Below are 25,695 nucleotides of genomic sequence, written 5' to 3' on the forward strand. Positions count from 1 at the left end.
ATAGTCAAGGTCGGCTAGATACCTCGCTTATTCAATTCATAGACTCGCGCTCAAAGAAGTGAACCGCAATAAAAAAAAAAATAAAAAAAAATTAGCTTCGAAACTGCTTTAGTTGCCCATTTATTGATTTTCAGTGGACGACACACTGGACAAGGACGTAGACCCTGGGATTGTGTTGGGTTCACTTTCCCTGCTGCTGTGCTAATACAACTCAATGGCTTCAGTAAGACTCGTTACGGGATATACAATTTTATATAAAAAGAAAAAAAAACAGCCATTTTGAATAATGAAGCAATCCCAGAAGTGCCACTAAGGGGCCAAGGCTTATTGGCCATGCAACTAAGGATCCCGCTCTTAGCAAGCGTGACCAGAATTTACGTCGCGCCACAGGGCGCTTCTGGCATGACAATAGCTGCATGTACAGACGGTGTCAATCGATTCAAGCTAAATGAAAAGCTAAACACTATTTCAATAGCTAAAGATGGAGCCGAGGAAAGGTGACAGGTCAGTCCTCACAGATCTGTCTTTGTTATGTATCAGATATTTAGATTATATTTAAATTGGTCATATATGATTTATTAACCTAAAATACAAAAGTAATTGGCGTCATGCTTTATCTTTGCCAATGCAGAGATAGCTATCCATTTTCATAGAGGGGAGCAGCTGAGATATTCTATCACTAAAAGATATCATTTTAAAACTTTTCATGAGACAAGCCCAACTTATGAGTGCTTGCAGGAAAAGCATCGGTTAATAGAGCCTAACATTTGCATCAAATTAAACTTAAAAATGGGAGAAAAAAAGCAGTTTTAATGCCATTAATCACTTGGCTACAGGACAAGCATATCATTAATACAACCGCGGGACTGAGGTCTTAAAAATGAATAAATCAATAAATGCACACACTGATTTGTATCTGTCCTTTACTGCCATTTCCCATGCTAAAATTTTCAGAATCCTGGTTCAGCTGCTGATTTATTTAAAGAGAGATTATCAGGGTGTTGTTTGAATGTGAGGTTGTGTAAAGAAAGCCAAGGCTTAATCACACAACACCATGGAAAGGCTGAACTAGGGGCTTTGCAGGAGGAGGTGACTTTGTTTAGATTTAATATGCTCATTGTGAATAGCTACATGCTGCTGTGAATAAAATTACTCAATTAAGCGTCCCAATTTTTAAGTGCAAATAAGTACAGCTACTACTAATCACGAGGCTGACAAATGATTTCAGTAAAATGACGCAGCTTGATTCACTTCCTGTGACGGTTGCTTACTATGGGGAATGATTCCAGTGTGGGGGTACAATAGGCAGAAACACAACCCCCCCCCCCCATATAAAGCACATCTTTTGAGAACGAAATAAGGAAATAAGGCCCTCACTGCATCGCTGTACCAAAAGGCCATGAGTGTTTCTTCACTGATAAGCATTCATGCAGGGGAGCCAATGTGGGATTACGATCCAGGTTGAAAATTCAAATCACACACACACACACACACACACACACACACACACACACACACACACACACAAAAAGCACAAGTCACCAGAACTCTCAGGGTGACTCTGCCGTAGCGAAGGCTAATTAATGAAAATGAAGACAGAGCATGTCAAATTTAAATAAATAGCCTTTAAGCATGACGCGGTCTACTAATTCAGCCAGTGACACCATCATTACATAGCGTTTGGTCGTCTGTTTGGCTACAGCTGCCCTGTGTACAAAACAAATAAAAATTTATCATTCGCCAGATGTCCCAGTTTATAGGGGCCAAGGGTCATACTAAGCCTCTTCTGCATTTTTTCCAAGAAATTAAATGCTAGCTACTCATTTTTCAAGTCGATTTTGTGTGTGTGTGTGGATGTATATTAAATCTTGTGTTTACCTTTAACTGCAGTAAGCCTATTATTAGGTGCACTGATGTCATAAGATTAATGTATATTTGCTTGCATCTAATGTGTACATTTCTATAGGGATCCTAAAGTCCAAAAACCTCTGGTTGGCAGCAGAGTCAAACACAACTAGGTTAATTAGACTGCAGATTATTATTATGATAAGAACATACAGATCCTTTGTGACATACTTGATCCATGCAAACTTTATGGACCATATTTAAAAATAAATTATGACGACTTAAGAGGGAACTAAAGATTACCAGGTAGCTCAGTGCTGCCTTTTATTTCCATGTCAAAGGTGGCAGGAGGTCTCTTGGACCTTCCTGGTAGAAAGTAATTGGCACGAGACTTTACTTTCTTTCTGCGGTGAATTTGTTTCATAACTTGGCGTTTCATTCACGCGGTCGTCTCTTGAAGTACAAAAACCCACGGGGACACTTTTGAGAAGAACAACAACCCCAGAACGGAACTGCAAGTATCTGGAACACCATTCCTGGGGACATGGGAGCAATCAAGGAGTAGAAAGAATTTACTGTCCTGTGCTTTTTTGCAAAACTCTCATAGTCTGGAAGCTCCCGACTTTAATTAAAGTTGGTTCTGTTTTGCCCTTAAAGCATGTAATCCTGGATAATACTGTTACATAGAGGACAGGAAAAGACCTTCAAAGATGATGGTTAAAGACAGCTGTAAGTTAAGCGCCGTGCGTTAGCCCACATGCAGTTCTGCTAGAAGGAAACCACACTCCTCAGTTTTATCCATTCTTGGCCTGCATTCATACCCTAAAGATAAAGGGGGAAAACCTATTAATTCCCACCACCATTTCATTCGCTGGTACCAAGGGGGGGGAGGGGGGGGGCGTAATCAAAAAGCAGGTGTCAGGGGGATTAGAGAGTAAGAAAAGACCCAAAATCCCCTGATGGAACTGGACTCACAGGAAAGGCAGCAGGTGCAGGGAGAGGTACAAAGCCCCAAACCCATTTACTCCGCCGTGCTCTGTTGCAGAGCCACAAAAACGCCCCGTCTACACGCCGCACTGAGTCCGCTTGGCAATGCAAGAGGCGTAATTAGAGAGTCGGGCCAAAACCAAGAGTGGAACTTACAGAGCGGTGGCTGCCACGGCAACGCTGCCATGCCTTGTGCACGGGTGCTTTTGATAGCCAGAAAGCCCCCAAGCCACCCCCTCATGATGGCCGTCTCTAATCCCCAGTTTCAGGCCATTCAAATAAATTACCTATTACAGATGGAGAGAGAGAGCGGGAGAGGAACCACGAGGAGGAACCACAGCACTGCTCATCCCCTCGCACGCGTCATGTGACCGCTTTGTTTGTACTGTACTCCTTTGCGTTCAGATGTCCGTCTTGACGGAGACGGCTGCCCGTGGATTTGAGGCACATGCTGATTTTTTATTTTTTTTGGCTTCACAAAAGAATCCTTGAGCGGTTTCTTATTTTTTGGAGCCATTCAAATTTCCTCGGGTAGCGTATGATCGATTGTGCATTGGGGCGCTCTGAATAAGTCAAATAAATCGGTTTTCAAAGAAATCACGTGCCCAGCAACTGCTCACAAACTGTAGCAGGACGGTTAACGTACGACGCGTGCGGCTGAACCTTCGAGCGGCGAACGTAGTCCGACTTGTCTCAGTAGAACATCGAGTGATACGAGTAGATGTAGCTTTAATAAGTTTAATAAATAGGTTTAGCTTTAAGATATGCAAGGCTCCTTGATTATCAATGTCTGGAAAGAAACGGAAAGTCATTTACAAGCACAAAGCCAAGCTCAATTTGAGATTTTTTTATTTGGAAAAGAGTGTCACTCTCAAACACTCTGAGATCAGGCCAGTTAAACAAACAAAAAAAATCTGGTAAATTCAATGTCTGAGAGAGAATCAACAATACAAATCTTACAAATTAAGGCTACAGTTGCTAATGTTACATTACTGAGCAGCAAAGGCAAACAGCATTACAGGCTAGGTATTAACCCAAATAAATCAATATGTGCCCTAAACGCATGTCAAATGTCGATTTCTCATAAATACCACTTTAAATATACATTAAACATGTTGGGTAGATTTTCCCCGCCCTTAATGTATGCAGTACATTATTTTAAATAAAGGTATTTTAGGAATTCAGAGTCAATTATTTCATCACACCGACCCATTAATCATCTCGGGGCATAATAAATATTGCGAAGGTATCTCAGTGATTAACTACGGAAGGTCCCTCCCAACCAATGTATCAAACACAGGTGCCGGCCTATTGGAAATCAGCACTATACATCAGCCCGGCAGAGAAGACAAATGAACATTCAGGACTATTATTAAAAAATTTGAAATTAAAATGCAGCAGCTAAAGTATTAACCTGATTACTCTGTTTCCTGAAGGTCTTGCATCTGTTATTAAATGATTACAGGACGTTTAGAGACACTCCCAAGTGTTATTTTAACGGGATTCGCGGGGAACAAATAAAACCGATAGCCTTTGGCTATGCGGTTATTATGTATTATTAGAGAATATATCGTGTTTAAAGCATTATTGTATTACATGAACAGGGTCAGGCCATGATGTTACCGACCAGGAACATACAGGTACTGATCATAAAGATGATAATGGTATTTCATTTTGTCATCACTGGTCAGCCTCATAAAATGCTAGCCAATTGTACACGTTCAGAGTAAATAAAAGGCTTCTGCTGTAAAGAATATACAGTACAGATGGCAGTATAATCCCTCACAACACGAACTTGTGTTTTCGTTATAAAAGTATCACATGAACATTGCATTTAGCAAAATAACTTTAGAAATACAATCATGAATGCATTGTACTGAAAAGATTCTTCATACTGTGAAAAAAAGTACAATTTGGTAAAATATGGGAGGAAAATAGAATCATCAATTGTAAATTAAAAGAATTATTTTAAATAAGTGAATTTAAATATTTTAGATGTTTGTGATAATGGACATTTTGCATCAACACATAGATGTTGTGATTACTTGTTCAGAAATATCATTTTATAAAAAAACAGCTTAGAAATAAATGAAACCCATCATAAAGTTTTGCAGCCCAGTCCCAGATACCCTCAGAAGTCATACGTTTTTGTTGTCTACAGTTCCTGATATATCCACTAGGCGGCAATAATGTTAGCGTAAAACTATCACAAATGAGCCAACAGCAACCACTCTACCTGTAAAATTATATTTTTGCCATATCAGTTTGCAATCTAGTATCAAAGGGGAAAAACTGAAATATCCATTTCCAGATAATACTAAACCAAAGTAAGTACTATTTTATAAACAATATCATGCCCTAGTGTAATTTACTCATAGTGGAAACAGTAGAACTATATGCTTTGCGTGGTTGTTTTTCCTGTAGCTACAGACGCTTTGAAAGTGATGTGGACCATGAAAGATGTGCACATGATATAAATAGGTCAGTCAACCCGTTTACATTTACTGCTGCACGTGGTGAGCAATAGGTGCTGAAGAAGTCACATCACGAGGATCTGAGTGGCTGCAGGATTAGAACTTCTGCAGGATTGTCATGAGTGACAAGCTATGAGAGATTCAGTATGGAATAAGTGCAGTACTTTTCACTGGATTCCTGTGCACTCCAGAGCACTGGAAACTGGAGAATTAGGAGATCAGCTAGCAGCTGGTATGCTTAGTGGCGTTCGGCTCCCACAGGGTAGTACAGTGAAAACAGCAAGACCATCACGGTGGCGTGAAGGCACCAGAATGAGAGAGAGGGCGATTGGGACATGGGGGCGTGGAGATGTCCTCTCACTACAGCTGGTTTGACAGTGTGTGGGTTTGGCCATCTGGCTCCACTGCATGGACAGCAAGTTACAGCATCACATATGAAGAAGCCAACAAGCAGAGCTTCTGTAACTTAATGCAGACCATGACCTCTTGGCTCCAGTCCCCAATTTAATAACTCAACATCTGGTCCTTGTCTCATTTAACTCAGGATGAGCTTGGAGCGGAAGATGGTTAATTCAGTCTCAGTGTAAAACACAAAATATTCCCTAATTATGTGTGTAAAACTAACAATAAAGATTGCCTGCCCCTCCCACCCAAGATTATCTACATGAATGTGTGCACTAAGCTCAATTTCGGTGCACAATATAACAACATTTCTGCATTTTGTACTACCAAATTATACCATAATAAAAGTACACAAAATCAAATGGTAATAGTTTGTCATGTTACACAAGTTGCCCCAGGTGACCAGTTCAATTTGACATAAATAAAAACAATGGTTTTTAATTGAGCAATAAGATCTTTTAACAGCAGGAAGTAGAGACCACACGAGATGTGAATTTTAAAGTACTAAGATGAAAACTTTATATATAATTAATATACCCAGATTAGCACAATTCCCAATGATCTGACCTTTATGCAAACTCAGAGTCAGAGGTAAAGTGGTCACAGTCGCGAGGGTGTTCAAAGAATTAAACAAATAAATCAATAAATAAAACAAACAAATAACACCCAGCTAAAGCTTTCCTTTATTTGGTGCAGTAATTTATTTCAATTTGCAAAGAGCTTGCTACTGTATAAGACAAACAAAGTCCATGGATGACTGCTGTAGCTCTACGATTTTGAAAGTTGACAGCCCAATTATTTTTGACGACATGTGGACATTTTATAGAGAGTGTGTCTTTACCGCTACCGAGGAACGTGGAGGAGAATCAAAAAGCCGTTCAGGAGAGCTGGTGCACAGACATTACGGTTCAAAACCAGATGCACGTCGGCCCGATAATTACAAGAGCATCCTTTACACTACAACTCCCATTTCTGAAGATGTTTGAACACTGCGTAAAACATACATAAAAACAGAGTGCAATGATTTTAAAATCATATAAACTCATATTTAATTGAATATAGAAGACAACATAAATGTCGAAACTGAGAAATTAATTTATGACAAAAATATGTGCCCTTGAGAGGTAAAGTGGGCTACCCCACAAAAACAAAGTTGAGAAAATGAGCTCCAAAGTTGAAATGGAAAAACAAAAAAAAAAAAAAAAAGTGCCTATACCCTACAATTGATATATATTATAGGTAGCACAGAGGTATGACTTAGATCAGGGGTAGGGAACCTGATCCATGGAGAGCTGGTGCGGGTTTTTGGGATGGCCTCTCAATCAGCCAATAATAAAGCAGCAATTCTCAACTCCAGTCCTTGGAATCCACTGTTATTGGCTGATTGAGAGGCCATCCCAAAAACCCACACCGGCTCTCCATGGATCAGGTTCCCTACCCTGACTTAGATAATAACTTATCCAATTGAAAATATTCAATAAAAAGGGGTAAGGGGTGAAAAATGTGGGATAGACCCCACTTTACCTCTCAAGGGCACATATCACAACATACGTCAGAATTTGATACCAGCAACACATTTCAAAAAAAGTTGGGAAAGGGGCAACAAGAGACTGGAATAAGTTGTGATGCTAAAACAAAACATTTGGTTGAATATTTCCACAAGTAATTAGGTTAAGAGGCAACAGGTCAGTAAGATGACTGAGTACGCAAAGTGTCTGTGAAAATGTGGAATCAAAACTCTGTGAAAAAGACAATGCGGATAAATCATACAACAATTTAAGAATACTGTTCCAGAATGTAATATTAGAAGGAATTTGGAGATTTCATCATCTGCGGTACCTAATATCACTTAAAGATTCAGGGAATCCAGAGAAATGTCAGTAGGCAAGGGGCAAGGCCGAAAACCCTTATTGGATGGCTGTGATCGTCGGGATCTCAGGCAACATCGCATAAAACAGACAATTCTATAGTGGAGATCACTGCATGGGCTCAGGAACACTACTCCCTGAAGACAGTCTGTCGCTGCATCCACAAAACGCAGAATGGATGCAGGATGATCTACCACGCATAGAAGAAAGCATATCTAAACACAATCCAGAAACGCTTCAACATTTGATATGTTGTCTTTGTTCCGTTTTCTATTCCATGTGGGCAGTGGTGGCTTAATGGTTAGGGAAGCACACTTGTAATCGAAAGATTGTGGATTTGAATCCCCGACCAGCAAGGCACCACTGAGAGACCCTGAGTAAGGTTCTGCTCCCTGGGCGCTGAATAAGCTGCCCCCTGCTATGTCACATTGCCATTTATGGTTCACATGCAGAGGATACATTTTAATGTTGTGGTGTCACCAATAACCTCTAATTACCTAATAAATTAAATACGAGTTTATATGATTTGTAAATCATTGTATTCTATTATTTACTTACATTTTACAGATCGTCCAACTTTTTCGGAAACGGCATTGCGCATTTTACGTTATTTATACGGCAGATGCTTTTATTCAAAACGTCATACAACTGCAAAAGCAGGGGGAATCGATCACTGGAGCGGCCGGGAGCTAAGTGCCTTATTCATAGGCCCAATGGTGAAATCACACCATGGGATTTGATCTAGTTCCCTTTGGCTCAATGAGTCCTAACCCATGGAGCCACGCACCACTAATCTGCACATTAACACTAGATTTACCGAGTTTTTATTCTCTGCTGAGAGTCCCAAGGTGTTTGTCACCCCTGCTGTGATTTTCGCAGGTCTTCAGCCCCATCCTCCTCCTGCTTTTGTTGTGCAAACACACCCATTACCTGTGAGGCCTGGCGCATTTGCATTTTTTACTCAGAGTAGCTCAAATCCAAGGCAGGCTAAACCTCTGTGTGTGACATGGAAACCTGTGTTATTTATAAAACAAATTGAGTGAAAATAGAATGAAAAGTTGCTAATAGAATGAAATGAATAAAATGAAAACATGCTAACACTTCAGTCTCCAATGCATGTTTGTATATAAATGTCATAAGCTGAGTGAAGTCATGGTCCATGGTTTTTGACATGCTCATACACATACAGAATAAAATGTCATTTCATTTTCATTGGCCATCACTGAATTATAACACCAAAAGTGAATTTGTTTTTGTGTGATCTCTCCAGCTTTGCATGTTTGGCTGTTCATGTAAAAATTGATGTATCCGTGCCTCAGTTCCAGGTTCATCTCTTCGTCATCTTTCTGCCTTTTGTCTCAGTGGTTACTGTCCCACACAGTCTGTCAAAGTCTGTGTTTGCAGCGTTTGAAAACCCAGTGACCATCATCCCCTGTATTTGGCAATGGAGTTCCTTGGCTAGAAGAATCGGAAACAATCTTCTTTTTCCTTTCCCACCTGTAGATGCTTTGTACAGAACGTAGGCATTCACCGCCACCAAGTCCCAGCATGTTGTAAAACACAGCTACTGGCCACTTGCTTGTTGCTGCTCGTACTGAATACATGCGCGCCATTCTAAACACTGACGTGGAGAATTCCTCTCCCTGTGCAGTGTCCTTTGCCAATGGAGGAAGTTCACGGCAAACGTTATTCACCATGCCCAGTAAAGTGAAGCAGTCTGTGTGACAGTGACAGTGAGGTGAAGAAATTGTCCATTGTGACATTTCTCCCGTCATCCAGAAATGACTCCATCAGACTCATGACCACGTTCTCTGCCAGCCTTCACCAAGAACTGTGCTGAAAGTTTCACTCCAGGAGAACACATGAACATAGATGTACAGCATCGGCATAGCAGTGGTAGGAGAAGCCATGTGAGGATATAACTTCGCCAAGAGATTTAGTGTAGAGGGAGAATAGGAGAGGGCCAAGAACCGAGCCCTGAGGGACACCGGTGGAAAGACAACCGTGGAGTAGATGTGGATCCATTCCATGTCACTTGGTATATCGCATCCAAGCCGGACAAATTTGGGATCAAGTTCTGGATGGCCACGGATTTGGAGACCAAATACGTCTGCAACGTGTCCCCTAACTTGGGAAAGGACCCCAGTCACCAGAAAAGGGAGAGGCTGGCAGAGAACATGGTCATGAGTCTGATGGAGCCATTTCTGGATGACGGGAGAAATGTCACAACGGACAATTTCTTCACCTCACTGGCACTGTCACACAGACTGCTTCAGCGCAAAACAACACTACTGAGCACAGGGAATAAAGTTTGGTATGAACTTCCTCCAATTTCAAAGGACACTGCACAGCAAGAGGAATTCTCCGCGTCAGTGCTTAGAAGTGGCAGTGTCTCCTTGACAATTTATGCACCTAAAAAAACAAGATTGTGTGTGTTCTGAGTTCCTTGGACCAAGATGTGGCGATCTGTGAAGGCAGAAAGAGGAAACCCAACACGATAACAGACTATAACCACATGAAGGTATGTGAATGTGTGTATAATTTTACATCAGTGCTACAATGTTTTCTGATATGTACTATACAGGCCTATATAGAAAGAAGGTAGAAAAAAAGCAAATACACTGATGACTCTCTCTCTCTCTGCTGTTATAGTGTGGTGTAAATGTGTTGGACCAAATGGCGCGCATGTATTCCGTAAGAGCAGCAACATGCAGGTGGCCAGTAGCTGTATTTTACAACATGCTGGACCTGGTGGTGGCAAATTCCTACGTTCTGTACAAGGCATGTACAGGGTGGGAAGGCAAAAGAAGATTATTTTTGAGTCATCTAGCCAAGGAACTCCATTGCCAATTTATGCCACAAAAGGCTATGGGGACAGAGGAAGGCTGCTGCTGTGCCAGGACTTGTATGGACAACTCAGTGTCAGGTACAGGAGAACTGCAACAGAAACCGCAGCAGGTTTACCCAGTGCAAAGTGTTACAAATTCACTTGCGCCAAATGCAGGGATGATGGTCACTGGGTCTGCAAACACTGCAAAGTTTGAAACACTCAATTTTTTTTATAAATAAAACAGACTTGTGCTTCCATATATTTTGTGAATGTGTGTCTTCATATTTGCAGGTCAGTCAGCATGTGGGATATTTGGTATAGATATGGCAGACTTTTGTGAAGGTTTCCATGTCACACACAGAGGTTTGAGGTTTAGCCTGCCTTGGATTTTAGCTGCTCTGAGTAAAAAAATGCAAATGTGCCAGGCCTCACAGGTAATGGGTGTGTTTGCACAACAAAAGCAGGAGGACAATGGCCCAAGAAACTCTCAGCAGGGATGCTAGTAGGTGTTAGGCCCAGGGAATTTACGCAAATTTGCGTAGATTTGGCAGTTCTAGTGTTAAATGGTACACACAGGGACAACATACATTCCCAATAAGGGACACACATGTACTACGCATTTTTCCTAGAAACAGTCACATAGCATCCTGGCTAAAAATAGTTTTGGTATGCTGATTGGCCGTCTCGTTTGGTATGCTGATTGGCCGTCTCGTTTGGTGGGTGGCTTCACCAGCTGTCTTGGCACCTGTGCCGACGGCTTTACCAGCCAGACGGATGTGCATGAAACAGACAGGCATTCAAACCAATAACAAGCCACCTCTGGCCCGGACTGTCCTCCTTCCGAATAATTTGGGTCATCAGAGGGTGGCATGACTCCGAATGCAATAACCAGCAGCTGCAAGTACAATGCAAATTAAGGAAGGAGAGACTGTAAACAGAGCCGTGAATCATCATCGGACTGTAAACCTACCGACGGGGTCAAATTTTGAAATCAGGGATGAAATCATCTTAAGGAAATGCAATTTCGTTGCTTATTTTACCACGATTATTCAATGAAGTAGGCCTATTGTTTTTTGTGAAGGGTTGTACGGGGAAATAAGAAATCAGTGATCCTGAATCTGATATAAAAGTTAAAGACAGAACTTCAGACCTCTTCCTTTTACACAACTTTAACTGTACATGCATTTACCACATGTGCGATTAAAAGGAAATCTATTTTTTGCAGTTGCAATCTGGGTCAGTCAATGAATATCACATCTATTGAGGGGGGGCACTGCTATGTCTCTGAAGGAGTTGACCAAATGCCCCAGTGTTTCCACCATTTTTTTTAAAGCAATTCATATATTTGGAATAATGATCTCAAATGCAAATTAATTATTCCAAAAAGACATTCTAAAAAGGACTCTGCTGTTTTTCCACTGCTGAAGGAGTGGATGACAAAAAAGATCCAGTCGTTGCTTCGCAGTGAGTCACACCTGCATAAGGATCCAGTGACGATACGTATCCTCCCATGACCAATAAGAAACCACGCTATAGAAAGGAGATGGAGAGTCACGCTTCCTGGGGGTGCATCAGACTGACATCGCAGTCATGCCCTAAACTGCAAGAGTCAGCATATACACTGGGGGGGCGGGCAGCTGACGCACGGCCCCCCACCTCATCTTCGGCATTTCTTATCAATCCCTGAATCATAATCTGGCAAACGTCTATTCAACAAATTCGTTACCTTGGTAACATCTATTTCTTTTTTTTATTTACTTTAACACTTCAACGACTGCATGAATAATTCTGACAATTTTTTGCCAGCATGGTAATTTTCGTCAGTTATTACACGTATCGTGGATAAAAATCCCAACTCAAATCGTACTTGCTTTTCATAAGCACTGTAAAATATCCATCAGAAGCAATTCGCTATGTAACCGGTCATTGCTGAGCAAGCTGACAAAGCATTAATAAAGCACACTTCCTTTACCAAAAAAGAGATAGCAATGAAAACATAAAATCGACTTCAAGCATACAGCAGAGTAAATGGGTAGCTAACGATTTAGGAAAATTAAGTTCGCACTACTTCTAAACTGAGAGCTCAATGGACTGCATATACGCCTTTGTATACCAAAGGTTAAGTTTTCCTGTAAATATTTCTTCATTAGGAGAATTAAAAACAAATCAGACGACACTTCCATTATAACATTATTATTGTTTCCTTCATTTTTTGAATAGAAGGGTCTGTAAGCTTTTCAGCACCCCGTGCCACAAAGCACCGCAGTGCACACAGAGTATGCAGGAGTAAAGCCCCACAGTTTATAATAAAACGTAGCGGACGTGCCCTTTAATAAAAGATCGCGAACAGACAGGCTGACGCGCAGCGCCTCGCTCGCTGCGTTAATAAACTGGCAGATGAAAAAGCACCCAGCAACATAATTAAGTCTATTTTATCAGCCGCTCAAGGAAGTTCCATTATTCCAGCATCGCTCTGCAGCACAAAAGAGGAACTTCCTGAAGGTGACCTTTCCGACGATCGTAACCATGGAAACCTGCAGCCCACCCCCCACCCAACCTTTCTGCGGAGCACAGCTTGTACTTTGAGTATGAGAGGGAGAGCTTGGGCTGAGAGGAACATCATCAAGCCAGACTCCCAATAACAGAGAAACACGGAGTGTGTGTAGCGGCGCGGCGCACTGACACTCGGGTTGGTAGCGAGGGAAATAAATAGATTTGCTGCTCGGGGGGAGACGCACCTTGTGTGCAAGGAAATGCTGCCGCGCCGGTAGCGTTGCAGTTATTTCCAGGCGCGGACTCATTTCGGCAGCGTTATACATTTAGTCACCAAGACTGCAGGATGAAAAATATACAAAAAAGGTATATATATAAATGCATAAGAGGGGGGCGTCTTTAGAGACTTTTGGGCCCCATGAAAGCCCCCCCAACCCCTCCTTTTCGGTGCCCCTGCTACAGGTTTTCCACAGACAACTGTTAAGAGTATAAGTAACTAGTCATATCAAAATATCGATCTGCTCGTTTTGGAGATACAGGAGACAGTTTATAATAATACCTACATACAAAAGGACTCACACGCCGCTGCAGAAAGCCCTTCAATCACATGTAGCTGTTTATTTTTGCTTGGTTAGCTACATACCGTATAAAGAGAAAGTCACCATCACCTAAATAAATGCACCTGGAGCGAAGATGTGATGAGCTAGCGCTGACGCTCACGGATAAACCATCCAGTTAAATTCAGGGTCTCCAAGTCTCAGCAAACAAACCACAAAGACCATAATCCAGTGTCACTTAAAAAAAATGCTGTCCAGTGATAGCAAAACCTCTACTGGCAGATAGAAAACTGGCTACAGATGCAAGTCATTAACCTCTGTAATCAAAAAGTTAACTAAATTTTATTGACTGTATGCCAGAAAAGGAGAGACTGGTCAACCAAATTAAATGCTAGGACAGCATCAGGTCCCATCCATCCATCCATCCATCCCAGCTTAGTAAAAACTGCATAATTTATATATTAAAAAATTGCTTATTTCCAGAGAGTGCTGACATTCTCATTTTATCAACAAAACAATTCCAGCGTTCCATCATATAATTAGGAGCACAATGGCGAGACCCTGGCTTGTGAACTTTAATACAGTTAATCACTGCAGTACCACCCCTATTGTGGCCATCAATGAACAGCTGCCATTTCATTCAGAGGTAACAGTGTGACACCACTGCGTGGTACCGTTTATTTCCAGTAAATAGCAGCACACAGCAGAAAGTAGCCCGTACTTAGGTCACGGCGGGTATTTTAATAAAGACACAGAGACTAATTAGTGTTAGCCATTAATCAGACAGCTGCTTCTAGGAAGATGGCCGTCAGGAAATGGTCATTTCAGGTACCGATGGTTTCCGGCACTGGTAGCAAACCTCATGTCCTCCAATCTTCATTAAGCTCAAGCTCATTTTTGCCAGGACTCGTTAGCACGCGTATGTGTTTCATTTCTTACGACAGAACACAGCTCGCCTGGACAGCATGACTTCCCTCGACTGAAACCGGAGAAAAACGTAAGTTGGGAAGATTTGACTGTTCATCACAGCCAGCCTCAAGGCCAATCACCCTAATGTGGACATTCGTTCCCAGGGCAAAGCCCAGTGAAGGCTGGTTTATCAGGGAGTGTGGGGGAAGGCAGAAGCAAAACGGACACAACACCTTACAGTGCCGTCTCAGAGCCAGATTTCAGTGATAAACAAGGCACCGACCCTTAACGTGAACGGTTTAGCTGTGCAGTGATCGTCACATTAGCACAAACCGTTATCTGAATTCATGAATTATGATTTTAGGTGCTATCTTCCAAAGCCTGACATATTAACAAATGAATCACAATTAACCGTCTTCTGTAAAAGTACACACTAACGATAAGGAGTCTGAATCATTAGTTTATAAATAAACCCAGTGAATCAGCTGTATGGAATAAGGGCAACGGGACAGTAAATCAGCTCTTTGTGGTGGTCAAATATGCAAATATGAATCTGGTATTATAGAATTACATGAGACTTGGGTTGGTTCCAGTGAATGAAGGTTGATTAGCAGTACTTTCCCAGGAGAACGCACCACAAACCCAATAATGGGGCATACGGGCTATTTTTAAATATCCATTAAGCACAGATCAAAGGTCACACTCCGCATCAGTCCACTCAAACTCATACAGATCACTGTAACTATAATATTACCCCAGAACCAGAGTTTACATGTGTTTTCATTTATGAATACACAAACTTATGGCAGAGCATGACAAAATGTTCTGTTAATGCAATGGAACACAAAGGGAGATTCAAAAAACAAAGGGACCATGGGGGGGGGGGAAGAAAACAAAATGGATAAAAACAGAAACTAAGGCAGAGAGCAACACCGGGAACAGCAATACCAAAGGCAGGGAGGAACACAAGAAACTACAATAACTAACATGTAATAACTATACCGACTTAATGACAAAGCTAACAGAGGAACAGAACAAAAAGTAGACACCTAAATACACTAATAACAAGACTAAATGACAGACAGGCGAAAACCACAACCAGTTAACCAATCACAAAGGACTAGAGCCAACAAGGAACAGGTGGGGGCAAATCAGATACAGAAAAAGGCCAAACACCAAGGGAAACTAAAACAAGGAAAACAATGTATTACAACCATTGAATAAGGGACTGTAACTGAAATACACAAACATGATAAACCAGGAAATTCACTAAGAAACTGTTAAACTACTGATTGAGGCTAGTCAGGGGTCAGATTCAAACCCACAACAAAAGGGGAGTCAGGGCAGTAACAGGCTGCTTAGCCCATCGAGCCATGCAGCAGACCGAGAAGCAGAGAGACACACACCAAATGGGATAGCCAGTGGGATCTGCTGGCCGGACGGAGAGAAGACACACGGGACAGGGCCAGACGGGCACCCATACCGACACTGACAGCTTATGCCTCAAGACATCATTAAATCCGACATCAAAAGTGGACATGAGTCTGACTGCATGATGGATAAACATCTGTCACTCAGTCTCACAACCTTTCAAAATCCAACTTCGTTCTATTCTTTGTTGCCTGGGACAATGCACCTAGGATGACTGTACTGTAAGAGGTACATCTCAAATATGAAAGCATTCAAGAATTATATCCATACATTATGCGTTTGGCCATTTAAACTTCCAAAATTAAAAAGCTTCTCTACATATAATGAGTAATAGAGCTCGATTTCAGATTGGTAGATGCATACACTATACAGACAAAAATATAGGGACACATCTCTTAATCATCGAATTTTCTCTCTATTTGACTATCCCTGCCGGCCCCTGGAGGATGGGCTTCCCCTTTGAGTCTGGTCCCTCTCAAGGTTTCTTCCTTCTAGGGAGTTTTTCCTTGCCACTGTCGCCTATGGCTTACTCACTGGGGGCTTTGGGTGAGGATACTGTAAAGCGCTTTGAGACAATGTAATGTGATAATGCGCTATATAAAAATAAATTTGTTGTTGTTGTTCAGTCGTTTCATTCAGATCCACTGCCAGAGGTGTATAAAAATCAAGCACCTAGACATGCAGTCAAGTTTGCAAACAAGAACAACTCAGCCATGAAGTGGCAGACCGTGTAAAGCAGAAGGGCGGAGTCGCCAAGTGTGAAGCACCAATGCTCTGTTGACTCAACAACTGCAGAGTTCCAAACTTCCTCTGGCATTAACTCCAGCATAAAAAAAACTGTTTGCTAGGAGCTTCATGGAATGGGCTACCATGACTGAGCAACCACATGCAAGCCTTGTATCAAAACGCGGAATGCCAAGTGTGGAGGGGAGTAAAGCACGCCACCACTGAGCTATAAAGCAGTGGGCACGTGTTCTGTAGAGGGAGAAATCGTGCTTCTTCCTGTGGCATCCTCGAAGACTCTGGGTTTGGTGGATGCCAGGAGAACGCTACCCGTCTGTCTGTATTGGTAGAGGAGGGATAATGGTATGGGGTTGTTTTTCAGGGGCTGGGCTAGACCCCTTAGTTCCAGTACAAGAAACTCAATGCATCAGTCTTCCAAGACATTTTGGATAATTCTATGCCTACCTTTGTGGGAACAGTCTGGACAAGGCCCTTTTGTCCCTGCATAACTGTATCCCAGTGTGCAAAGCAAGATCCATAAAGGCATGGTTGGATGAGACTGGTGTGGAAGAACTTGGCTGGTCCACACAGAGCTCTGACCTCAACCCCACTGAACACCTTTGGGATGAACTAGAAGAGATTGAGAGGCAGGCCCTCCATGCCTGACCTCACAAATGCTCTTCTGGGCAAGTGGGCAAACATTCCCACAGACACACTACAAAATATTGTGGAAAGCCTTTCCAGAACAATACCAGTTCTTATAGCTGCAAGGGGGAGACCAACTCCGTACTGATGGCTATGGAATTAGAATGTGATGTCATTAAAAGTTCCTGTAAGTATAATGGCCAGGGGATGCCAATAGTTTTGTCTATACAGTGTACATTAGTTTAGCTGGAAGCATTGATTTATGATGCATGAAGCGAAGGCGTGAAATTCATTACCATCCGTGATTTTTATGAGAGATTCTGTCTAGGAGCAGGTCAGCTTTACTGAACTACCAAAATCACCATCCACCAGGCGTGCGGATAAAAAAGCCAAAAGCCAGTACAGGGAATCAGTCTCGTCCCCCCTTGTTCTTCCAAAGGCTGCCATTTCATGCACTAAAAGTTTTAGTAGGACTGCAAGAGAAAGTGTAGCTCACTGACTCACTGCTGTGAGTCATCGGCCATCTCAGAGTGAGGTGTGCGTACTGGCAGCCACGAAGAGAATAAATCCTGGTCTTCCACCCCTTTACTGCTGTAGCTAATTAACATGTATGTATGACTGCACCAAGAGGCGGCTGGAGGGGAGGGTCATCTACCTGAGTTAAGGCACAAACTACATACACACAACCTTCAACAATCCCCGTAGGTCTTCTCTGAATACATCCGGACACATACTACGTCTCATATTTCAAATAAACCACAGGTCCACTGAGCTAATGTGTTAAACTATTTATGACCCACTTCACAACACACCTGCCACTACATGATGAAATCTTTTTAAAACAATTCAATACACATACACACACACACACACACACACACACACACACACACACACAAACAAACCAAAGATGCATGTAATGCCTGAAATATTTTGTGTGGTACATCACCCTATCCTCCATATTAAACATCTTTTAAAATATACAGTTTATATTTCAACTTGCACAGAGTTCCAGAATACATATGGTCAGTCCTTTTTGCCACGCTAAAAAAGAAAGGCAGTCTCTTCCATACTGCAGAACTTTATAGATACTAATGACTCACACTACAAGACAGTCCCTGGGTACTCCAGTTAGTCACCGAGTCAACTTTCCATTGAAACAACTTCTCTTCTGCTTGGAAAAGGATTCTGTAGCCTCCCCATGTCGTATCTGCGTCTCCCTCTGCGTCTCCCTAACCTCAAAAAGCCTCAGTGACTAATGCTGAGGTAAAGCGCAACGTCATTAGCAGCTCCAGAAATAGCTCCTTCCGAGGAACGCTTTATGTTGAATTATTTTTTTATTTTTTTTGTAAATGTTACCCCCGTTGAAATGTGACAGATACAGGAGAAACGCTTCTCCGGAAATCAGCTTTTAAACAGATCATGTTCCCAGGAGCATTTATGCAGTGCAGGATTACAGTGCGCCTGGAGCTTTTCCAAGTATGTACAGGACAGAAGGCAGGGAGCAGCCGGGACAGGATGCCAGTGCGAACAAGGCACGCGAACACACAGTGAGGGGACGCAAGGCACGCGAACACACAGTGAGGGGACGCAAGGCACGCGAACACACAGTGAGGGGACGCAAGGCGCTCATTGGCCAGGTTATATGAGCAAGATTATCGTGTGTTAGAAAAGTGTTGGGCGGTTAAAAAGAAAAACCTATGAAGTGGATACATCGTAACTTGCAATTGCAAGAGTAGTTAAGTGACCTTGGTAGTTACTGAATATCGGCCTAAATAGCGAACTAAACTAAAACAAATATATATCATAGAGAAGGCAGCATTTTAAGGCAGCGCGCACGCACACACGCACATACAAGGTCAAAACAAGGAAATGGACATTGCCCAGTTCATTATAGTGGAAACATTTCCTCCCTACAAAGGTAAACGTTTTTAACAGGATTCCTGCACACTTACCTGCCAGGCACAATAATCAGTTGACGGATTAAGTTCACCTGCCGATATGCTGTCGTGATTAAAATAAAAATGAGGTATGCTGCTTTGGGGAGATGATACTGAAAGCAGATAAAAGTTGCCGTATGTAGACGTAGATTTAGTATTAATTCTGAAAATGTTTCTTTATATAGTACCAACTATATAAAGACTATTTTATATAAAAACTATTTTAACACTGTTTTTGATAAAACGTTGCAGTGTTTTACAATAGCTTTGAAACGCACCATCTATATCATCTAGCACAGTGGTTCTCAGCCTTTGTACACCGCGACCCAGCTTTTATCATGCCAGCTCAGTCGCGACCCCATATCAAGTATAGGTTTAAATAAACGCTGTAATTTATGCCAATAAATGCCTATCGTACAAAACTGATTGGATGTTCCAGTGGATTTTAAATTAGCATCTGTGGTTTGGCTTCTTGGATTGGTTGAGAGTTCACTAGTTTGGCGCTAAGCATTTGCAGACCCAAGACTCGTTTATATTGGTTAATTGTATGATTGGGGCTGAGAAATTTGACCGTGATTCGGCATAGGATCCTGCTGGTTTAAAATGCTTGCATTTCCAACTCTGCCTCGCGACCCTTTCAGAACTTGTCGTAGCCCAAATTGGGGTCGCGACCCATGGGTTGAGAATCGCTCCACATTAACTAAAGTCTTTTGTTGTTTTCAACGAAATAGATTGAGTTGTCAAATTTCTTCCGTGACATAGAATAAAAATTTTATACACAACTTCAAGTGGTTTAAGATGCTTCTTTATAAACATACTCGTGTGTTAAAATCTTCAAAGTCCTGTTTTTGAACAGATCTAGGGAGCCGCCACTGCTGGAAAGAAAAACTTGGCTTCTCAGGTAGCTACATAAAACTGTATGTAATCAGCAGGCAGGAGCTAACTACTCCGCCCTCAATGCGGACGCAGCGCCGCTCGCCACGCAAACCTCGCGGTTTTGGCTCAGAGGCTGCGCTTCAGGTCCGATCTCCTCCCCGCCCTTAGCAGGATCCTCACGATCCCACAATAACACGTCAATGGCGTCACTGCTTCACGCAAACAAGCCCACCGCGTCATTCCAGCACTGCCCTGCTTTGCATACTAACAACTCCACTCAGACCTGCACCATTCATATTAGATTTAACTTTGTTGTCATTGTACACAATGATTCTACAAGTACCTAATCCGATCGTGCAAAATGGCTAGAAACAGCTGTACAATGTATAGATGTGCAACAATGTGCAGATGTACACATCATACGACACACCCCAATTAGACTACTCCCCGTATTTTTATCTCAGATTTTTTTTCACTCAGTGATCTGATTTAGCAGTAATTAGGACTTGACTACATACATAAGAGTACAATTTACTCACCCAGTTGCGTTTGCACCTTTGCCGTTGATTCAAACGTTATTTGATATGCATCTCAACATACTGATTGTTTCAAACATACTGTGGCATTATGGTGTGTAACACAGTATACAAGATGCATGAAAGATTTACCAAGTCATCGTATCAGCATGCATTTCAATTTATTGTAGTAGTGTATATTTTGTCTACACTGATGTCTTCACATGTGGTTGGTGCTACAATATGTGTTATAGTACTTCACTCTTCCGTGCTTTTTTCCGCGTTTGTTACGTATTTCGTCGACTCACATGGGTATTGCGTTAATTGTCAAAAAGTACAAGAGTCGTGAGATGCAGCGGTAACTTGTCGCGCGTAAATAAGCCTGCGGCTTGGAGTGACGCGCGCATGCGCGCTGAGGTGTTTGCGTGTGTATGGGTGTGTGTCCCTGAATCATCGCTGCGCGAAGACAAGCCCAGAGTGATGGGACCCGAGTGAGGGGACAGCAGCGAGCTCCCAGTGGCTGGCTATGACAGGTAGTACTACGGGTTTTACATACATCATATCCATGTACAGCTGCAGAGGAGATCATTTCCCCCCTCTTCTTGCCATATCTTCATTGGTTATGATTTGGGGATTATAGATTTTCTTTTCGAAATGCCCTTCGTTACTGTTTTGCATCCGATTTGTCACGGAGCAAGTATTGCAGACGCCTTTATATTAGTTTTTATGCCTGTTTCTGAAGTGCGTGCATGAACTTATTTAAGAACACGTTGTTCCCGAAGTAGACTACATGTGTTTGCTTTTTTGGAGGAATTAAATGTACTTGTATTTACTCTTGTTTAGTGAAATGTTCCGGCGTTGCGTTTTAGTATTAGTTGTTGCTGTTGTGGATACATGTGGATTCGCTGTTATGATCGGATTTATAGTACATCTGCTTGATCACTAGTTATTCCTGCTTTACAGCTGGTCGATCGCTAGTTGTTTCTGGTTTAGAGTCGCTAGGCTGCTAGTTATTCCTGCTTTGATCATCAGTCACGTTGGTAGAGTCGTGGCGGATTCAGCACCATGGACAGGGTTGGGGGGGGGGGGGGGGGGGCGGGGGGTTAACGATACTTCCTTCAGCGTGTAGATTAAATTTATGTTCTGCTGGGTAAAACCTGGAACAACACGGATAATTCAGAACAGCAGCACTCTTTGGATGTGGAAAAGAGCCAACATGCAAGTGATTAATTAAGCTCGTCTAGAAATGAGTGCTTGTGTTTGTGGGGCGTGCGGCTGTAATGTGAGACTGGCGGTGCCTGAACATGCACATGCATGTGAATTATGTCGCTGAAACTCCTTCTTCATATTGACCCGAAGAATATATGGTCAGTGTTAGTACATACATTACTGCCGGTCATTCCTCAGAACATTGTGCAAGTGTAAAGATGGTTTACACTGCGATGCAATACTTGCATTTATATATATAATCTACTATTCGCATTTACTATGGTTCTCAAGCATGGGTATCCGTTACTGTTGTAACCCCCCCCCCCCCCCCCCCCCCCCCCAACAGCATAATGGAGCCCTACAGCACAGACCAGGTTGCACACCTGAGGGGTTTTGTCCTTGGGATGTGTACACGACTTCCATGAGTTCCGTACTATTCAGGGAAGGGAGCAGCTTCCAGCCTTCCACAGCCCCAGCACGTTCCAACTGCGCTGTCGCCTACTAAAGACTTGCTGGGAACCATAAATATGTACCAGTCATCCATGCTGAAAAATGCCCTACAGACCTCCGCTGGCTCCTCAGTGCGCCACCCAGTGACTAGAAGGAGAAAGCAGCATCGCCTAGAAGATGTTTGATTCACTAAGGCACCGCGCAAGGGAAGACTGCTGAGCATACTGTAGCAGACAGCCAGCAGGCACTAAACTGGGCTAAACTGGGATGTATTTTCTACAATCACTGGTGGGGTGTTAGGAGTCTTAATTCAAACCGTTGACTTCAACTACCTTGATCTAATGTAGGACAGAGTCAATTGCTATGAATATAAGATATATATACATATATATATATATATGAAAGCATGAGACTGCGAAAATGAACTTGGATTTATAAAAAATGTAAATGGTATTTTAAGTTGTGATGTGTATATCACACACTTTCACACGTACATATACCAAAGCCTTCGGTTTTGTCATCTGAAGATCTTCAATTAACATTAGTCCAGTATTTATCTCTGAATAATTGCGTGTAATGACAGTTCTACTGTAAGACTGCAGACATTACAGCAGTTTGAAAAGAAGCTAAGCATAGAAATTAGCTTAGCGGCAATGTCCCATCACTTTGTAGCGGTATGTGTGGCTTTGACAAACTGTGTTGGCAATATATCTACTTTAGATCTTGTTATATTTAATATTCCTGACTTAAAAACCTCTACTACAATAGCACATATGGTTACTCTGTCCATGTCAAGGACAGTACAGTACAATGACCTCTACAGTCTGGAGGAACGCAGAGATGATTGCTGACTCATATGTGGGTAGGTAGGGCCACACGCTATCCCTCCCTGAAGAGGAGTTTCATTTTCTGGGCCGCCGGGGGGGTTTCCGACTCACGGTGCTGCTATTTATCTGCTTGTGGTTCACTTATTAAATGACAGTTTAGCACAGTCACGGTCTCCACCAATTCAGAAAATGCAGAGAAGTCATTTTGGGTAAAACCTAAGTTGCAATTGATCACAGAAATTTCTCATGCTTACAGTCAGGGGGGAGCAGGGACAAACCTGTACTGTAAGTTTGCCCCCCCCCCCCCCCACCGGGTTTGGCACTTTTGCAGAACCGGTGGGGACAGTAAAGTTTGGGGGCCCTATAAAGTGGGGCCCCCTGATTCTGCCAGGGGATCCATGCCCCTCCAGTGCCCCTAGAGCGGAGGTGATTTTTTCCTGGGACCTTAGTCAAAAAGTCAGTTTTGGAGCCCCCCTACCCCCTTAGAGGTTTCAAAGACAAAATAAATAGCTAGCCAGCAGAGTCAGAAGATCATAGATAGCTAGCTGGTTAGCAGAACTGGCTAATTCCGCATCTCCTAAATAAGGAATGTATCTATTTAATATTTACTGTAATGATAAACAGTTACTCTCCATTGACTTCTATATGTTTCAACCATTTTGAGCGATGGTGTGTACCACTCAAATTAGCCAATTCGTGTGGGGCCCCCTGTTGGCCACAAACAGTCACTACGCTAGTAGTATCATTTTCTGCTACCTAGCTACGACCTTCTGATTCTACCCACTAGCTAATGTTAACATCATATGCAACCATGAAGTGATCATATCCTAGTGGTGCCATGAAAAGAAAGACTATCAAATATAGATATAGAGTCCGTAAGAAAAAAATGCCTAAGGCAACTAGTATCTTCACCAACAATGAAACGTCTAATGACGACACCGCAAACAGTGTGCAGTGTGCAGTGCTGATGTAGAGGAGTCAGTGACAGATAAGAGCAGGGTGCTGTGTCCTCTGCTCACGTGCTGCAGATGCGAAGGATGGCCTCGTGCCCGGACATCTGCGGAGCGAGGCGCGCTGAGAGACCACAGCCGGCTGCTGTCGCCGGCGACCGCCCACACTACGGTGTCCGCTCGTACCTGCACCAGTTCTACGAGGAGTGCACCACCTCCATCTGGGAAAGCGACGAAGATTTTCAGACTCAGAGATCGCCTAGCAGGTGGAGCTCTGTCCTCTGGAAGGTAGCGTGAATCTCTGACACTGCAGATTATGAAGAATACGTACTTAAGATAATTGACCATATGTGCGGCAATGTGCATGTGACCGGAAGGTCGCTGGTTCAAATCCCAGGCTCGGCAGAGTGATTCCATCATTAGGCCCTTGAGCAAGACCCTTAACCCCAATTGCTCCAGGAACAGGCTGACCCTACTTTCTCAAAAATGTATGTTGCTTTGGATAAAAGTGTCTGCTAAATACATAAAATGTAAATATATGAAAGCTTCTAATAAACCTTTCTTAAAATTTCACATTTAAATAGGCTGTAAATTGTATTTTTGCACATATATAGATACTGACTATGAAGTCGACTTGTTGCTGTAGTCAGGTTGCGCAATACCAGTCAAAAATTTTTAAGGGCCCAATGGTGGCATTACTCTGCTGAAAAAGGATTTAAACCAGCAACCTTCTGAGTCCTAAGTCTCAGAGCTGTCCTCTCAACATTTTTTATTTTTTTTAATGCTTTTTGGTCAATCCTGGATCCTTGCATCTCTTTTTCAGGTTTTTCTCGCTTTGGGAATCTTGATCTTAATCACAGGCCTCACCATGCTGACTGTGGGCTATGTCACCACGCCTAGAATCGAAGCCTTTGGGGAGGACGACCTTCTGTTCGTGGACAGCAGAGCCGCAAGCTTCAACCGGGCCCTCGAGGTCTGCAAATTGGCCGGGGCCATAGTGTTTTGCGTGGGGGGTAGTGTGATGGCAGGGGGCTTTCTGCTGTCTGTGTTTGCAGAGGGGAACGACAAACAGGAGCGAGGCCTTTGGCGAAGGCTGGCGCAGAGGCCGCGTGAACCGGTGACCAGGGCACCTGCCCCCGGGGGGAGTAAAATCCCCGCCACGCTGTCCAAAGTGCAGAACGTTCAGCCCATGTCCGGAACCTGACGCTAAGCGGTAACCTCATGAGATGTGTGTATCTACTTGAAATCCATCTTAAGCGATTAAGTAAATATGACATGCAGTCCAGAACAAATAACTTTACATGCATTAAAAAAAAATGAAGATTACTGGGGGGAAAATGTGTTATTCCATCTACAATCCACACATTTTTAAAGAAAATCTTTAGCGCAATAAAACTATTCGTCGGTTTCATCATGTCAAAGCACTGAACTTTGGATAGACTGGGTGTCGGACAATGACCAAAAAAGGGAGTTTTTTAAGCATACTATTCAGTTACTGGATTTCAAGGAACACCTGGGAAACAGCTTGTTTATAATGGTTTTAATTTGGATTTAAAATTCTGGTGGAAAAACTACAAAACATTTTATCCATTATCCATTGTCCCACTAGTTCACAAGCAAGTCAACTGAGGCAAAACTAAACAAACAGAAAGCTCAATTCCAAGTGGAGGCAGTATGTAAAATGCAAATAAAAAAAATTGAATGTAGTGATTTGTTAATCCTATTTGACCCGTATTACATTGAAAACAGTAAAAAGACTAGAAA

The 25,695-nt window shown here is 42.5% G+C and overlaps 1 protein-coding gene and 1 long non-coding RNA gene across 4 annotated transcripts in view; one reads left to right on the forward strand and one right to left on the reverse strand.

Annotated features, from left to right (window-relative positions):
- Positions 1 to 19,474, reverse strand: part of LOC125749692 (uncharacterized) — a 125,380-nt gene extending 105,906 nt beyond the window's left edge. For all 3 annotated transcript variants that reach the window (XR_007399989.1, XR_007399987.1, XR_007399988.1), the window contains exon 1: positions 19,120 to 19,474. This is a non-coding gene — a long non-coding RNA (uncharacterized LOC125749692). The remainder of the gene's footprint in view (positions 1 to 19,119) is intronic.
- A 1,450-nt stretch (positions 19,475 to 20,924) lies between these two features.
- Positions 20,925 to 25,695, forward strand: nrsn1 (neurensin 1). Its single transcript, XM_049026014.1, has 3 exons — positions 20,925 to 21,028; positions 24,010 to 24,219; positions 24,755 to 25,695. Exons 2-3 carry the CDS (start codon positions 24,010 to 24,012, stop codon positions 25,133 to 25,135), a joined length of 591 nt encoding a protein of 196 aa, XP_048881971.1. The 5' UTR covers positions 20,925 to 21,028; the 3' UTR covers positions 25,136 to 25,695.

Source organism: Brienomyrus brachyistius, chromosome 9 (genome assembly GCF_023856365.1).
Source record: "Brienomyrus brachyistius isolate T26 chromosome 9, BBRACH_0.4, whole genome shotgun sequence".
NCBI lineage: Eukaryota > Metazoa > Chordata > Actinopteri > Osteoglossiformes > Mormyridae > Brienomyrus > Brienomyrus brachyistius.

What these genes read in the sequence shown, in the direction of transcription:
- nrsn1 (XM_049026014.1), top strand. Translation starts at nt 24,010, where the DNA reads ATGCGAAGGATGGCCTCGTGCCCGGACATCTGCGGAGCGAGGCGCGCT. An exon ending in GGAGCTCTGTCCTCTGGAAG is followed by an intron (nt 24,220 to 24,754) that starts GTAGCGTGAATC and finishes TCTCTTTTTCAG; the next exon opens with GTTTTTCTCGCTTTGGGAAT.